At 41.4% G+C, this 17,781-nt stretch overlaps 1 protein-coding gene across 2 annotated transcripts in view; it reads right to left on the reverse strand.

Annotated features, from left to right (window-relative positions):
- Positions 1-16,556, reverse strand: part of ptpn9a (protein tyrosine phosphatase non-receptor type 9a) — a 44,102-nt gene extending 27,546 nt beyond the window's left edge. The window contains exons 1-2 of one of the 2 annotated variants that reach the window (XM_064930551.1): positions 16,029-16,556; positions 3,881-4,024 (exon numbers count right to left, since the gene is read on the reverse strand). In XM_064930551.1, coding sequence (XP_064786623.1) covers positions 3,881-4,024; positions 16,029-16,061 — 177 coding nt within the window. In that variant the 5' untranslated portion in view covers positions 16,062-16,556. Of the gene's footprint in view, positions 1-3,880; positions 4,025-15,619; positions 15,736-16,028 lie in introns of those variants that run through there. The other variant, XM_064930552.1, reaches the window with a different exon arrangement.
- Between the last annotated feature and the right edge of the window lie 1,225 nt (positions 16,557-17,781).

Raw genomic sequence — 17,781 nt, forward strand, 5'->3', positions numbered from 1 at the left:
GGCATTGTCATCCTATGGGGCCATAGACATGGCCTGCCCAGCATTTTTAGACATGACCCTAAGCATGATGGGATGTTAATTGGGGCGGCAGGTAGCCTAGTGGTTAGTGTTGGACTTGTAACCGAAAAGGTTGCAAGATCAAATCCCAGAGCTGACAAGGTAAAATCTGCCGTTCTGCCCCTGAACAAGGCAGTTAACCCACTGTTCCTAGGCCGTCATTGAAAATTTGAATTTGTTCTTAACTGTGTTTAGTCACTTGTGGACAAATGGCTCTGTTGAACATAAAATGGGACTTGTCCATTCCACCACAGAAAATGGAAAGTTCCCAAATGTCTTGTTCTCCCTCTAATTTCATGAATAGCAGCAGGATGTGGCTAGATTTTGCTGCTTGCATTAAGTCAGAGTTTTTTTTTAATGGTGGTTGATTTTTGATTTTTTTAGACAGGTAGAACCACACCTGTGTGGAACCACCGACTTTCAATATACTTTGTTTCCCTCATTTACTCAAGTGTTGCCATTATTTGGCAGGTACGTGTAGGTCACCATTTGAACCAAATGAAGTTATTTGCCTTTATGGACCACAAAAAAAAAAGGGCGTCACATAAACAAGTCAAATACAGCTCAACCTCAAACACTTTCATTCAAGCAGAGGTAAAACATGGGCATTTCAAACACCTTTCACACAAACTTATTCATACGAGGCAAGATTATTCAGTCCTTAAAAAAATAAATAAAATAAAAACCTCTGATTAAGTGACTTAATGCAAGCAGCAAAATCTAGCCACATCCTGCTGCTATTCAGGAAATTAGAGGGAGAACAAGACATTTGGGAACTTTTCATTTTCTGTGGTGGATTGGAATGGACAAGTCCCATTTTGTGTTCAACAGTTAGAGCCATTTGTCCACAAGTGACTAAACACAGCCCTGTCCAAATGGAGGATTAATTAAAGGTCAACTGCCCCTTAGACCCAACTTCTCTAGTTTTAACCTATATGGCGTCGATATGAGTCAAATAAATTAGTGTCCAAAATGTACTACAAACTGTAATAGGATCATTCTTGGTCATGAAGTCAGGTTCTCATCCAAAACTGAGTTGAGAGTTTGTCACGATTTACTGGAGAGATAGGTATGGATTACTGACATACCCACTTTTGCCAAATGTCTAAGTGCTCTGGAGCAGGTTTCTGTCAAGGATCTCTGTACTTTGCTCCGTTCATCCTTCCCTCAATCCTGACTAGTTTCCTAGTCCTCCCAAACCAAAGCCCTTCTACCCCGATTGCTTAGTTTGGCTGGGCAGACAGCTTTAGGAAGAGTCTTGATGGTTCCAAACGTCTTCCATTTAAGAATGGAGGCCACTGTTCTTGGGGACCTTCAATGCTGCAGACATTTTATGATACTCTTCTCCAGATCTGTGCCGTGACACAATCCTGTCTATGCGCTCCACGGACAATCCCGTCAACCTCGTGGCTTGGTTTTTGCTCTGATATGCATGGTCAACTGTGTGACCTCAGACAAGTGTGTGCCTTACCAAAATCTTGTCCAATCAATTGAATCTACTACAGGTGGAATCCAAATCAAGTTGTAGAAATATCTCATGGATAATCAATAAAAACAGGATGCACCAGAGCTCAAATTTAGCAAAGGCTCTGAATACTTACGTATTTTTTTTTTTTTACCTTTATTTAACTAGACAAGTCAGTTAAGAACAAATTCTTATTTTCAATGACGGCCTAGGAACAGTGGGTTAACTGCCTGTCCAGGGGCAGAACGACAGATTTGTACCTTGTCAGCTCGGGGATTTGAACTTGCAACCTTTTCGATTACTAGTCCAATGCTCTAACCACTAGGCTACCCTGCCGCCCCAATAAGGAATAATAATAATAATAAATATATTTATTTTTTTTACCCGTTTTCGCTTTGTCATTATGGGGTATTGTGTGTAGATTGCTGAGGATTTTTTAAATCAATTTTAGAATAAGGTACTAACAAAACGTTGAAAAAGGTCAAGGGATCCGAGTACTTTCCGAAGGCACTGTATAGGTTTACTACTAGGGATGCACAAAATATCGGTAAGCATACTTTGAGTGCACTGTATATGCAAATTAGCCCATAACACCACCTATACAAAATAGGCCTAGGACGATGCATCCTTTAAGCAGGGTTCCTACAGATATTGGCAAGTCAAATTCAAGGACTTTCTCAAGTACTTAATTGAAGGACTTCAGTGTTCTACAACTGTATAATTTTTTATAAAATGGTACATATAGGGCCTAATATACAGCAGAATCCCCCTCCCCCAAAAAGCATGTAGCATAAAAAAAAAAAAGTAGGCCATTACCACTAAGCATTTATATTTAAATTATGATTACATTCTAAAAGTACTGTATGTGAGAATAATGTGGACATTGTCTGACTAAAATAGACGGGATGCAAGGAGATTTTTCTGTAGCCTATGTGGCCGACGCAGGCATACATAAAGCTATGAATAGCTGAAGCATTAATCTCACCATATGTCACACCAGCTCTGTTTTTATAAAGAGAATGTGACAAAAACCAGGTTCCCCCCCTTTTTTTTTTTTTTTTAAATGGAAGACTTTGTTTGGAAACCCAAGTTGAAGCCAACATTTAACACCCTTCAACTGAAGTGGCAGGAAACAAAACGAGTTAAATGTAATGTAAATGAGTGGACACGTCGCTCACAAAAACATGTTTATGAAAACAGATAATTGTAGGAGAGCAGGACAACTTATAAATTGGCTCCAACAATTACCCAGACTTTTCAAACACCACACTGAGGAGATGTCTGATTGTCAAGGTAGGCAGCCCACTCCAAATTCTAATTCAAGCCCCTTGTATTGTTTAAAATTGCAGGTCTAACATGGAGTGTTTTCATTTTTTATTCATTAGCAGATCATATTGTGAATAAGCCCATTACGCTATGTAAGTTGTTAAAATTAATAGAAATAGCGTTGGTCGTTGCGCAATAGTCTATCCTACACATTTGCACACAGTAGCTCTAGTGGTTAGAGCATTGGTTCAGTATCTGAAAAGTTGCTAGATCGAATCAAGCTGACAAGGTAAAAATATGTCATTCTGCCCCTGAACAAGGCAGTTAACCCACTGTTCCTAGGCAGTCATTGTAAATGAGAATTTGTTCTTAACTGAACACTGCTTCTACAGTATTATGGAAAGTATGGTTTATTCTACATAAAACTGTTACACGGTTTAGAATATGTACATAGGTTCAACCATTGCACTCTTCTCAAATGACTCTGTAGGCTAGTGACCGATGCAAAGCTTCCTCAGTAGCCTACATCTCACATCTGCCTGTAGGTCTTGAACTCTACCTGCTCAGCACATGGGTTGAGGCAAACTCATGTCATCCACCTGTCCATAACCTGTAATACATTACATAGATGGAAAGGACTTCGTCACTTACCGGAGACTTTGCTAGTATAGTGCATATTGTAACACTCAACTTCACTTTTTCATGACACTATATTTACACCCGCTGTAACATATTGCATTATTTTATGGCTGGTTATGACACCTACATAAGTGTCAAAAATGTTTTCCTTCCGTTTGAAAGTTTGTTTCTTAAATTCTTCAATCATTTAAAAAAATAATTCTAATTTTAAATAACTTGTAGAAAATACGTTATGACACTGTCATGACCATCAATCATATAAGCCCAAATGTGTGCACGCCGACATATACACACAACCGGAAACATACACCTGCATGTGACCAGAGGAGGTTCTTCCAGGGAGGAAGAGGGGGATGTTCCCACTCAAATGTAGGAAAAAAAACATTTTAATTAAAATAAATCTTTCTAAAAAGTTTAGTTTAGCAACCACTGGCACGCCCCACCCACACACACCCTGTAGCTGTGGAAGAGCTCGATGGCCCGGAGCACGTCGAACTTGCGCGCCATGAGGAACTTGACTGCCACTTCCCAGGACAGGGGGGACACTCCATGCTGAGTGGTCCACTTGTTGATTTCCTCCAGAAACTCCTTGGTAGCCTAAAATGCACACAGAGAGAGATGGTCACACACAATGTACTCACTCCAGGGAGAAATGAAAGACTAGAATAAGTGAAACTCAAGTTTAACATGATACATCCTATGAGGAAGTGGTGCATGTATGACCTTTCTATGACATGACATGCTATCTCACAGGAGGCTACAGAGGGTAGGACAGCTCATAATAATGTCTGGAATGGCGTAAAGGTAATGGTATATAACATGGAAACCATTCCATTTATTCCGTTACAGACATTACCATGAGCCCTTCCTCCTCTTTAAAGTGCCACCATAGGTTTACTGAGGAAGGGGTGTTTGGTGGGGGTGGGGACTTAACTTGGCTGTGAAAAAAATGTTGCATCATTTTTTTAAATTCAAGGTATAGGTACAGTATTACTTTTTGCTTCCACATTTCTGTACTTCCAACAGTGGTCTATTCATCTAAATCAGAACAACTGGATTCCATAAGGTCTGACTATCAAACCTACCAACACAAGGGACGAGAGTGGCATTGCAAATGTACGGTCCCTTACTAGATGTCCGCGGGTGTTATTAAAATAGGCCGACGGCCTCAAGTCGTCCCCCAGGGCCCGGTTTTCCAGGAAGTCAAACTAAATGTCAGAGAGACTGATGTTTAAATTGACATTTTTCTGCTGTACAGGAAAATTCCACCAGATGGCGAGTAGCTGCTTATTGCAAATGGTCAAACCATTAAACGTACATGGCAGTTTCTCGTAAAATGGAAAAGACTTCGAAGACGAAACTCGTGAGCACAGGTTTGGCCCAATGTACTTTCAGCCCAGAAACAAGATGGCGTCGAGGCCTCAACGCTCTTTGAACGAATGCCCATTTTCTGGGATTAGAGATTGAAAACGGTAATATAGCACTAATTTGACCGCCTCAAGTCTAAGTACATAAAACTATGGTGTAAGGAAAAATAGAAACATCCATTCATCTATCGTAATTTACTAGAAATCGTACAACGTTTGGTGATGGTTAGGCAAATGTGTTTTTTTCTTCAAAAAAAGTTAGATCCAGTTGCGGCGTGTTAAAGCGAATCTGTTAAGGCGGGTTTCGAAGCGCTACGTGATTTTCTATACACACAGTCAATGTGGAGTGACACAGTGTGGGGTTTACATACACAGAGCCTGCAATAATTACCGGTGTTCAAACTATCAAAGAACCGTCAGACCTAGAGATATAAACCTGTTATGGAGCTTCAGTCGGTAATGCACGGTGAGTTGTGTGGCTCTAAAAAGATTCTCAGGCCGAGAAACACCGTAGTCCATTTGCAAAAACTCAATTCATTTTGAACGGTGCGAAAATGACAACACTTAGAAAAGTCCCAGAAATCACAAGACCAGGTGCATTGAAACCGCCTCGACCCAGAGACGGACCCTAAAGTTTGTCCGATAGCCATTTCAGCCCTATTTGAGCCCTAGGACCACCTGGCATGATGACTCCTTGCTGTCCCCAGTCCACCTGGCCGTGCTGCTGCTCCAGTTTCAACTGTTCTGCCTGCGACTAAGGAACCCCGACCTGTTCACCGGACATGCTACCTGTCCCAGACCTGTTGTTTTCAACTCTCTGGAGACAGCAGGAGCAGTAGAGATACTCCTAAATGAGCCGCTATGAAAAGCCAACTGATATTTACACCTGAGGTGCTGACTTGCTGCACCCTCGACAACTGTGATTATTATTTGACCATGCTGGTAATTTATGAAGATTTGAACAACTTGGCCATGGTCTGTTTATCTCCACCCAGCACAGCCAGAAGAGGACTGGCCACTCCTCATAGCCTGGTTCCACTCTAGGTTCTGGCCTTTCTAGGGAGTTTTCCTAGCCACCGTGCTTCTACACCTGCATTGCCTACCGTTTGGGGTTTTAGGCTGGGTTTCTGTACAGCACTTTGAGTTATCAGCTGATGTAAGAAGGGCTATATAAATAAATTTGATTCGATTCTAGAGCTTAAGTCGGTGAGTTGTGGCTCTAGGTTCTCAGGCCAAGAAACAGCCTCGTCCATTTGCAATAACTTCAATTAATTTTGAACGTTGTGAAAATGACGACATTTAAAAAGTCCCAAAATCACAAGACTTGGTGCATTGAAACCATCTCGGCCCATACAGACAGAGCCTTAAGTTTGTCCGATAGCCCTTTCATGGACCCCGTAGCAATGCCCGGAAAAAGCGAATTTTCAGCACTAATTAAGGTCGTTGCTGAACGACCTTAATCGAGCCGAAACTCATGGTCGCCTCAGCTAGGTCTACACAATGTCAGAAGAGGACTCGCAGCACGAATATAACCATGTTTTTGAAGGTTTATGGTTTCAACAGAAGGCACTATGAATTGTGGGCCAGCTCTGAAATATGTGAATCCTGGCAATTAAAAGAGTTGGACAAAGTGAGTTGTGTCAATATGATATCTTATTGACTGACTTGATGACAGTATAATATATTGGCATTGTACATTTTATATTGCAAATGGACAGTGTACATTTCCAATGTATTTACCATCACCAAATGGACAGGCTGAAATCAACACGAGCGATGGACAGGAACCACTATCACTGCTCGGCCATCCCGAGTTCAACGAGCCAGTCAATTGAGCATTTCTAGAGTATATTAGAGCATGTCCAATTCGTGTTGGTAAATGTCCATAAGACATTGCAAATGGACAGCCGTGCACCTGGCAATTGAACGAGTTACCAGGAGCATATTTTTAATATGGCTCTAAATGGTTTCAGGGGGGTACTAGGGGTCCATGGCCAGGTAGGGAGCACCCCCCACCCAGGTCGAACCAACAGGGGCCAACTTTGAAAAACATTTTAAACAAGGAGAATGTGTGCGCCTAAATTGAAAAAAGTACAAAGAAATTTGGGAACACAATTAAAAATATGGGGTAATAAAGCTGGAATCTATCAAATTTGTCTAGGCGCAAAATTCAAGGTCACACAGCAAAACATTTAGGCTATTTGTACTGTAGAGCCCTGTGGATGTAGATTTCACGCACAACCATGTACGCACACCAAACACAGACGCCTTGGCCACTAAGATGGTTAAGCAAAATGTACTTTAGATACATGAACACTGCCTGGGACTGTTTCCCCCCCCCTTGTTGATTTACCAATCACGTAACTGTGAACACAATTCCATTTCAGCACTCTGCTCAGTTATCTAAGCATTCATAAAAGAACTACAAGGTTGAGTAGAGATTTGAATCAACAATGTTTTTAAAAAAAGAGAAAAAGTGACGTGCATAAATGTTTTATAGAAGAATGCTATGAAAAATAACATTAGCTAGGCGCTATTGGAGCTGACGGGGCAATCGTCAAGGTGGACCATTAACTTCCGGTCCCTCATATCACGCCATCTTTCCCTCTAAACACCAGGCCTGAAGGAGCTAATTCAAAGCTTTAAACTTCCCCATTATCCATTCACTAAAATATTCAAAAGAAACACATTTGGACAGAAAGGGTTTCATAACACTATATATTCATTCTGTTCTGTATTGTCTATGATGTATTGTTTGTATATTGTTGTATTTTACCTTTGTAGGACAATCAGTGTTTTGTTACTTGCAATGGTTTGTGTTTTTTTGAGGACCCAAGGAAGAGTAGCTGCAAAATATAATGAAGATACAAATAAATAAAATCAGTAGTAAAACCTACAGTAGTGTGAAAAGGCACTAGAGACCCCCATTATATCATGTTTCAACTAGTAAAGAGACCAATCTAACCGTGCACGCCCTCTAGGTCCATGTCCTCCCTAAAGGCTTCCGGACATTCTCTTTGACGAGCCCAGCCAGGCAGCACCAGCAAGCTGTCACAGAAGCCAGAGGGGGGAAATGAAAGCTCAAAGCAAGAGTTCCACTTCTCCAGCCAGTGAGAGGGGGTAGTCAAGTCAGGCTCTTCAAGAATACAAAAAGCTACTGATGAGCAGAGCTAAAAAGGACAGGATGCCACCGTCCTCCTCTTGCAAAGCCCAGGCTTTCGAAGACAAACTGGTGAGTGTCAGGGGCTCCTGCACTATTAAAACAGCTAAAAGCTGAGGAGAATTCTTTTAACTGGTAAATCCATGAATGTCACGATATTGGCCCGGCTCTTTTAGAAATCTCACGTAAAAAGCATTTCCTCTGGTTGCAGGTGGTGTTTAAAAGGAGGTAGGCCTCAATATCGAAATCAGATTATCAGTACATTTTAAAGTGCTCTAAATAGTATGATCTTTTTTTGATCTTCCTAGATAAATATAAATTGTATAAAAACTGATACGATATAAAATATATATATATATGTCGGGTAAAAGACAACAAATGGGCCAATAATACCAGTCTGGCTCAACTCAAAATACCACCAGGAACCCTGGACTCCCAGAGAAGATGAAGGAATGCTATTATCATGATCCAAAAGAGCCCAACAACCAGGATTCAATAAAGGACCACTACAAATTGAGATACTCAAGGACTCTGAATATGCTCTCAGACTCACCCATAGGCCCATTAAATTACAATGTTATTGAGGGACTAAAAACAGGTGTTTGTGCATGGATAAACTATTCAAATGTAACCTACCTCTAGAATACCTATCTGGTTCACCAAAACTTAACCTTCACAGTTCACACTTGAACATGCACCAAGAGTTGGACCCATTACTGACCTGTTACATCAAGATAGGTACCTTTTCTAATTCAGGTGAACTAAGTGCATGAATGGATTCCTAAAAAAGTATTCTATGGACCCTGTGTGTTACCAACCCAAAATGTTCTACTTCGAAGAAAAATGTTTTGGCGCAGGCAAATTCTGTGAATCAAGAGGATACACACAAATATTTACACATTGTAGAGGATTCAGTATGTTGTTCCTCAAATGGTGGTTCTGCTGGGTTACACATGTTGCAATAAAAGCAAAAAGTGTCCATCCTCACAGAGTCATTTTCTTACAGATCTCGCTCCATCTGCAGAAAAACAAAAATGGCTGCTTGCTCTAGGAACAGGTCACAGCATTCCCCTACACTCTGCCCAGTCTGTTGAGTCTCCTTAAAAGGCTAAGACAGACAAATGAAAGCGCAGAAACTTGACTGTACCTGACAGTAGTAGTTAGGATCATATTCATCAGTGAATTCCTTGATTCACATGGAGAGGGGTGACTGGCTATATGCTGTAGCCAGAGGAGGTCAAAATATCAAGCGAGTAGACATGAGAGACTGGCCATTTCACAAGTCTGAAACCTATACAAACCACCAGTGACCGAGCTCATATTAGAGCCTGACCGATAAGTTCTGGGTGCGATACAGATTTTTTGGGGGGCGGGGGAACAAAACCGTCTGATAGTGGTACTGTTTTACAGCATGAAAATTGCCATCCATAAGAGCAGTTGTCCCCCCCCCCCCAAAAAAAAATTATATATATATATATATATAATATATGCGTCAAAATGTTGATTTCTTACATTATGACAATAATGATACAGCATGAGCAGCATGAGAATGGCCACGTGTTCAGATAAGCAAGAGACAGTCAAATTGATTTAATACCATAATTTCACCCAATAATCGTCCGCTATCCGTAAAAGGCCAACATCGTCCGATTAGTCTCTAGACAGATGGGTTGCCTCCCACAATGTACCAATGCTCCATGTTTGTAGAAGTTCCGGAATCTCTTTGTTAACAGCTGGTGCGCAACCTCTAATGTTAAGGAAGTTTTGAGTTTTTGCTCACCCGAGTTAGAATACCTATTATTTATGAAGAGAGTTATTTTTTCTTAGTTCTCCACTTACCACCACAAACCAATGCTGGCACTAAGACCGCACTCAACGAGCTGTATAGGGCCGTAAGCAAACAAAATGTAGATCCAGCAGTTCTCGTGGCCAGTGATTTTAACACAGAGAAACTAAAATCTGTTTTTACCAGCATGTCACCTGTGCAACTAGAGGAAACAGACTCTAGCTCACCTTTACTCTACACAAAATACATGAAAGGCTGTCTCTTGCCCTCCCTTCGGCAAATCTGACGGTAACTTTATCCTCTTGAATCCTGCTTACAAGAAGTACCAGTCACATGCTCAATATGGAAGTGGTTCGATGAAGCGGATGCTAAGCTACAGGACTGGACTATGCGCCGGGATTCATCTGATAACATTGAGGTGTCACCAGCTTCATGAATAAGTGCCTTCGACGACGTCCCCACAGTGACTGTACATCCCAACCAGAAGCCAAGGATTATAAGCAACATCCGCACTGAGCTTACACCTTCAAGGAGAGGGACACCTATAAAAATACCGTTACGACCGCCGATGAGCAATCAAACAAGCAAAGTGTCAATACAGGACTAACACGGAACCCAAACCGGCTGCACGCGCGCGCCATCGTGCATACATTTATTTTGTCCCCCTACACCAAACGCGATCACGACAGGTTCAAATATCAAAACAAACTCTAAACGAATGACATTTGCGGACAGGTCAAAAAAAGCATTAAACATGTATGGCAATTTAGCTCGTTTGCTTGCACTTGCTGGCTAATTTGTCCCATTTAGCTAGCTTGCTGTTGCTAGCTAATTTGTCCTGGAATAAACATTGAGTTGTTATTTTACCTGAAATGCACAAGGTCCTCTACTCCGACAACTAATCCACACATAAAATGGACAACTGAATCATTTCTATTCATCTCTCCTCCTTCCAGGCTTTCTTTGAACTTATATGGTGATTGGCATCTACACTTTCATATTACTACGACGACCGGCAAAACATTTCATCTTTCAATCACCCACATGGGTATAACTAATGAGGAGATGGGAGAGGCAGGACTTGCAGCGCGATCTGCGTCAGAAATAGGAATGACTTCTATTTTACCCCTTGGCATCGCAGACGCTCGTTGGCGCGCTAGCAGTGTGGGTGCAATAATTGAACATGGATTTCAAACTGTATTTTGCGGCGCACCCGACGTGTCCGGTCTGGTCAGCATGTAAAATCTAATCTGATTATGCTGGCTCAGACTCATCGGATGTGGCAGGGCTTGCAAACTATCACGGATTACAAAGGGAAACCCAGCCACAGGCCGCCAAGTGACGCAAATCTGCCAGATGAGCTACATGCCTTGTCTGCTTGCTTCAAAGGCAAGCAACACTGAACCATGCATGAGAGCATCAGCTGTTCCAGACAACTGATCTCAAACTCTGTAACCAATATGAGAAAGACCTTTTCAACAGGTAAACATTCACAAGGCCGCGGGGCGAGACGGTTTACCAGGATACGCATTCAGAGAATGCGCTGACCATCTAGCAAGTGTCTTCACTAACATTTTCAACCTCTCCCTGACCCAGTCTGTAATATCTTCATGTTTAAACAGACCACCATAAGTTCCCTTGTTGTTCATGGGCACAGGGACTATCACCCTGTAGCACTCACATCTATACTGCTACAGGGCAGTAGTAATTCCCTTTCTTGGGCACAGGGACTATGGTGGTCTGATTGAAACATGTAGGTATTACAGACTCGGTCAGGGAGAGGGTGAAAATGTCAATGAAGACAAGAGGCCGACCGATTAAATCGGCATGGCCGATTTCAAGTTCATATAACAAATCGGTAATCAGCATTTTTGGACACCGATTATGGGCGAATACATTGCACTCCACGGGGAGACAGGCTGACTACCGGTTATGCGAGTACAGCAAGGAGGAGGAATTGTACATAATTATGACATAACATTGATGGCTGTGCAATGTAAGAGCAATATTTAGACTTAGGGATGCCACCCTTTAGATATAATATGGAACGGTTCTGTATTTCACAAAGAATAAACATTTTGTTTTCGAAATGACAGGTTATTAATATGGTCAAATCCGGAAACTATGGCTCGTATTTTGGTGTTATTATATTATAATAACAGGTCTATGATTTGATAGAGCAGTCTGTGGTAGGCAGCAGCAGGCTCGTAAGCATTCATTCAAACAGCACTTTTCTGCATTTGCCAGCAGCTCGTCGCTGTGCTTCAAGCGTTGCACTGTGTATGACTTCAAGCCTATCAACTCCCGAGATAAGGCTAACAATACTAAAGTACCTATTAGAACATCCAATCGTCAAAGGTAAATGAAATACAAATGGTAGAGAGAGAAATATTCCTATAATAACTACAACCTAAAACTTCTTACCTGGGAATATTGAAGACTCATGTTAAAAGGAACCACCAGCTTTCATATGTTCTCATGTTCTGAGCAAGGAACTGAAACGTTGGCTTTTTTACATGGCACATATTGCACTTTTACTTTCTTCTCCAACACTTTGTTTTTGCATTATTTAAATCAAATTGAAAATGTTTCATTATTTATTTGAGGCTAAATTGATTTTATTGATGTATTATATTAAGATAAAATAATTCAGTATTGTTGTAATTATCATTAATATACATCTAAAAATAAATAAATAAATAATGCAGATTAATCGGTATTGGCTTTTTTTGGTCCTCCAATAAAATCGCCATCTCCATTGAAAAATCATAATCGGTCGACACTTACCAGTTGGTCCGTGCATGCTTTGAGTACACGTCCTGGTAATCAGTCTAGCCCCACAGCCTTGAGGAATGTTCACCTGTTTAAAAGGTCTTGCTCATATCAGCTTTCCAAAAGGAAAACACTAAGCACACAGCCAAGACAACGCAGGCGTGGTTTCGGGAAAAGTCTCAATGTCCTTGAGTGACCCAGCCAGAGCCCAATCAGATGTCTCTGGAGAGACCTGTAAATAGCGTCGCAGTGACACTCCCCATCCAGCCTGAGAGGGTCTGCAGAGAAGAATGGGAAAAACTCCAAATACAGGCATGCCAAGCTTGTAGCGTCGTACCCAAGAAGACTCGAGGATGTGATCGCTGCCAAAAGGGGCTTCATCAAAGCACAGAGTAAAGGGTCTGAATACTTATGTAAATGTTATATTAAAGTTGTAGAAAAATGTGTCTGAATACTTTCCAAATGCACTGTAGTTACACTTTCCTACTCATTGCTGCAGGGCTTGTTGTAGTGCTGACTGGAAATAGGAAGAACTTTTTTTTTTGTATACACCATAAAATATGAACAAACAAAAAAAGTGTTGAAAGTGCTGAGTAAGAACTTGAACGCACTCATAAAAACATTTCTTTGCTGTATTCGTGGACAGTCTAGTCATGGCTGTAAAAATCTCAGTATAAACTTTGCTGTAGCTTTCTTTTATGCCTGCTACATTACTGCAGACACGGTCATCTGAGCCATCCGATTGGCCAGTGGTAGGCCTATAGTGCCCTTGATTGGATCTCAGTGCCCACCTGAAATGCAGTGTTTGTACCGTCAGACACATTAAATGGTTCAAAATAGCAACAGTTTGCGTTCCTGGAGCGCACGGCAGCTGAATCGGGTGCGCCTTCCGCAAAAGCCAGAGAGAATTTAATTATATATTTTTTAATCAGCATGTCAGTCTCGGGGCTACTGCACGCGCAAAGCTTAGAGGGAACATTGCCTGTAAGTGAGCATTTCACTGTTAGTCTCCACCTGTTGTTTACAAAGCGTGTGACAAAAAAAAAGACAAAAAAAGGCATAGATGCATTTTTTGGTAATTTAGAAAATTCAGCATTTGTATATAAAACCACGAATCTAAATACTCAAACAACGGACCTAAAAACTGTCTAGGGTACTGACAAACAGCCAGGCAGGTGTTATAAATGTCCCAGATGTGTTTTTGGGTGAACTTCGCCTTTAAAAACATCTTTCCATACACAAACAAGGTACAAGAGTAGTGAATTGATGTTGGCTTCAGCTGAAAGCTAGCAAGGAAAGCTATCGGTATCTTCTTCCCATTGTATGCAGTGTACTAACCTGTACTCTACATAGTTTTGGGAACAGTCAGAAATTAACAGTTTCAACATTTCTACATGCCATGTTGCATTATTCAAGTGTGTTAACTTATGTGCAGCATAAATGGCGATGCAGTACAGACTCCCAGTGAGATCAGTGGTTCCTCATGGCAGGCTACAGCTAGCAATGAGTAAGTAGCACAGGCAGGCAAGAGGAGGCATGAATGGTGTACTCGCACGATAAAAGGATCAGCTGTGCTGATAGACTTGATCCTCAAATCAGTAGACGCCACGAGAAACCGTTCTGAAGAACTACAAAAATGTTAGTATACCGTGCATCACTACTAGGATATACAGGCCAGAATCTAAAAGAAACCAGCCAGGACTTATAGTCTTGCCAAATGTATGAGCTGTTAAATTTAGAAATGTTAAAGGTGATTCATATGTAACATGGTTATTGCTGAGGCACTTCGACATTAGCCATATGTGGAGAGTGCCATCCTATTCCGTTCAGTCCCATTTGGCACAAGTCGATCCTAACAGGAAGTCTCGTGCGTCATTCTTTCTATCCCCCACTCGCTCTTTCTTCCTGTTAAGCTTCCTGGGAGCCGACTGACTGCCTGCCCCCTCCCCCAACATACACACACAAAGTATCCCCACAACAGCAGCATCACTCCAGTGGAAATGTTTTTAACAGCTGCCTATAAGTGAAGTTCCACCATACTAGCAGGCCCCCAGAGGCCTCCTGTTACAACCGGACACAACCAGACCGAGGTTCTAATAACCCAGCCTACAGGCGTTCAGCCCTCCACCATGGCTGGGCCCACAGAGGAAATGAAGTCCCCAGATAAGACTTACTGCCTGCCGGCCAGATGAGCCACGGGGAATGGGAAATGGGATTAGGGCCTGGAAAGTGTAAAAGGCATCATTAGCAACAGGCTGGAAAAAGGGACATCAGCCTTTATAGCATACCAGCTCCTTTTTATGCTGTGGATAAATGTTAATCATATGGACAATAACACTCGAGTAATAGATAGCCTATCATTATATAATCAGTTCCCTGCCTATAAACCCTGTTTTTTTTTATATACAGAGGCAGCAGCTTGGCATGGATATATTGACCTGTACTAGCCATATTGTTGTTGTGTGGCATGGGATGTGAGGGCTAAGTGCAAAAATGCAAATATAAAGTGTGTGCACAAATCATTGCTTTTCAGATTCTTGCCCTTATTTCATTTAACTAGGCAAGTGATTTAAGAACAAATCCTCATTTACAATGACAACCCACTGTTCGTAGGCTAACTGCCTTGTTCAGGGGCAAGAACGAAGATTTACCTTTTCAGCTCGGGGATTCGAACTAGCAACATTACGGTTACTGGACCAATACTCTAACCACTAGGCTACCTGCCGCCCCTTATACTGTTCGTTTGTAATGCTATAGCATTTGATAGACTGTCTACATTCGCGGAAATCAAGTTTCAATTGTGTTTTTCACTAGCTATAATACATCATAAACAATCCATTGTAATATTTTGAATTTTCCTGTTAGAAGCATCGCCAACGTATGCGACAATGTAAAGGCCTATGCCATAAATGTATACAATGTTTGTAATTGGGATGCCTGCGTCGCAACAATTTAACCATTTAAGAGCATAACTTGCAGTGGTGTAGGTCGCCTACAGAGTCAGACATTAAGGTCGTTGTAATTACATTTTCCCTTTAAGGTCTGAACTGCAGGGTGCCGTGATCAGGACACCGCGGAGTCGGCGGGTGATGGCTCGTTAAACGTACCTGAAGCCAGGGATGGGAGAGGGCGCTGTCCTCCTAATTATACATTGAGAACAATTAAATACTGCTAGATTTTAATTAAAACTTCAATTGTCTTCAGCAATGCATTCTAGGCTAGCTAATGCTAAAGCAAACCGTTGGATTCGACAACACTTCCGGTTACTCACGCCAATGCGTGGCGTCGTATTTTCATGGAATCCAATGGCCTGCTACAGTAACGGTAGGCTCGTATTAACAGTCAATTATTGGGCTAGCATACTGTACCACACCATTCAGACTAGAGAGAAAAAAAAATGAAAGTCGGATTCTGGCTACGGTAGGCTACCTGGAATGCAACTTATTTGACACACAACAATAGGATTTCTTACCACGGTATAGATGATCAAATATTTTGCATTGTTTTCAAAATTACCTGTTCTTCCTCCGCTGACAAACTGGCTGCCATTCTTCAGTCTCGTTCTTGAGATTTTGACACCTTAATTCTTCAACTTGGTGGCCTTTTTTTCCTTATTTTTCGTAAAGGTAAAACGACGACAGTTCTATCCTCGTACCGGGCAGTACATCAACCGGTTTTGCCTAGGTTACTGGCATTTCACAAAACTGAAATGTTCCTCATATAGAAATGGAAAGCGTATACTGTTTTTGACCGTCTGGCCTGTTTGAGTCGAATAAGAAATTATCTGGAATCTTCCATCAAAATACTCATGCTTGAGCGAAAATCGCTGTTGTGTCAAATCTTCTCGAGTACTGAAGAAATTAGTCCTCAACAGTTTGGCGTTTCTCTGGGACGAATCACAGTTGATCGAATTTTACCCATTTGTCCAGCCAGTAAAGTCACCCACCTTTGCTAAGAATCAAGAGTAAAGTCAAAAGGCATGGTGTTCAATCTTTTATTCTCTACGTACGTCGCCTGGACTACTATTCTGCCAGCAGCACTAATGACGTCACTTTTCTATGGTAATGAGAAACCTTCAAAATAAAAGCCTGTATTTCAAAACATTGCGAGGTGGATAACTCTTTCAAAAGATTGGTGCTTATAACCAACATTTAAGAAGGAATGTATGTGTATGTGTGTGTGTGTGTGTGTGTGTGTGTGTGTGTATATATATACACGTGTTTTTAAAAAACATATACAGACCACTAATTGAAAAATACTATGTTCAGGCTGGTATGTTGACAATATTGCTGTTATAGTGAACATAAATAGTGTTTATTGTGATGATTGAGTTGATTGAATTTTACAATAAAATGTATTTATAATGCCCTTTTTACATCAGCAGATGTCACAAAGTGCTTATCCAGAAACCCAGTTTAAAACCCCAAACAGCAAGCAATGCAGATGTAGAAGCATGGTGTCAATAAAAATTCCCTAGAAAAGGCAGGAACTTAAAAATAAACTGATGAAGCAGGCTCTGAGGGGTGTCCAGACCTCTTCTGGCTGTGCCAGGTGGAGATTATAAGAGTACATGGCCAATAAGTTCTTTAAGATGTTCAAACGATCATAGATGACCAGCAGGGTCAAATAATGGTTGTAGAGGGTGCAACAGGTCAGCACCACAGGTGTAAATGTCAGTTGGCTTTTCATAGCCAAGTATTCAGAAGTCGAGACAGCAGGTGCAGTAGAGAGTAGAGAGGGAGACAGAGAAGGTTGAAAACAACAGCAAGTCTGGGACAAGGTAGCATGTCCAGTGAACAGGTCAGGGTTCCACTGCACATTCTTGATCAGCAGCACGACCAGGTGGACTGCGGACGGGGACAGCCAGGAGTCATCAGGCAGAGAGAGAGAGGGGAGAATTAGAGGAAGCACACAAAGACCGCTACTTCGATGCAGACAAGAAGGACAGATAGGACAGACTGACCATAGCCCTCCAAGTGGGGTTGGGAGTACTCAGTAGGGTCCGTAGAATCTATAAATGGTTTATTTCATGGGCCACTGAGGTCTAAATACATAGCAGCACAATACACACTCAATTCTCAAAAAACAAATTAATATCATCCAGGATATTAGTACATAACATAATGACGCTTTCAGAACAGCAATTATTTACAAGTAATAAATAGGGAAGCACAGATATTACATTTTTGGCCAATACCCAATTTCCAATATTTTCTTTGCCAAAAAACCTGATACCGATAACCGATATTTAACATTTTTGTGGCCTTTT

Source organism: Oncorhynchus masou, chromosome 22 (genome assembly GCF_036934945.1).
Source record: "Oncorhynchus masou masou isolate Uvic2021 chromosome 22, UVic_Omas_1.1, whole genome shotgun sequence".
Taxonomy (NCBI): Eukaryota; Metazoa; Chordata; class Actinopteri; order Salmoniformes; family Salmonidae; genus Oncorhynchus; species Oncorhynchus masou.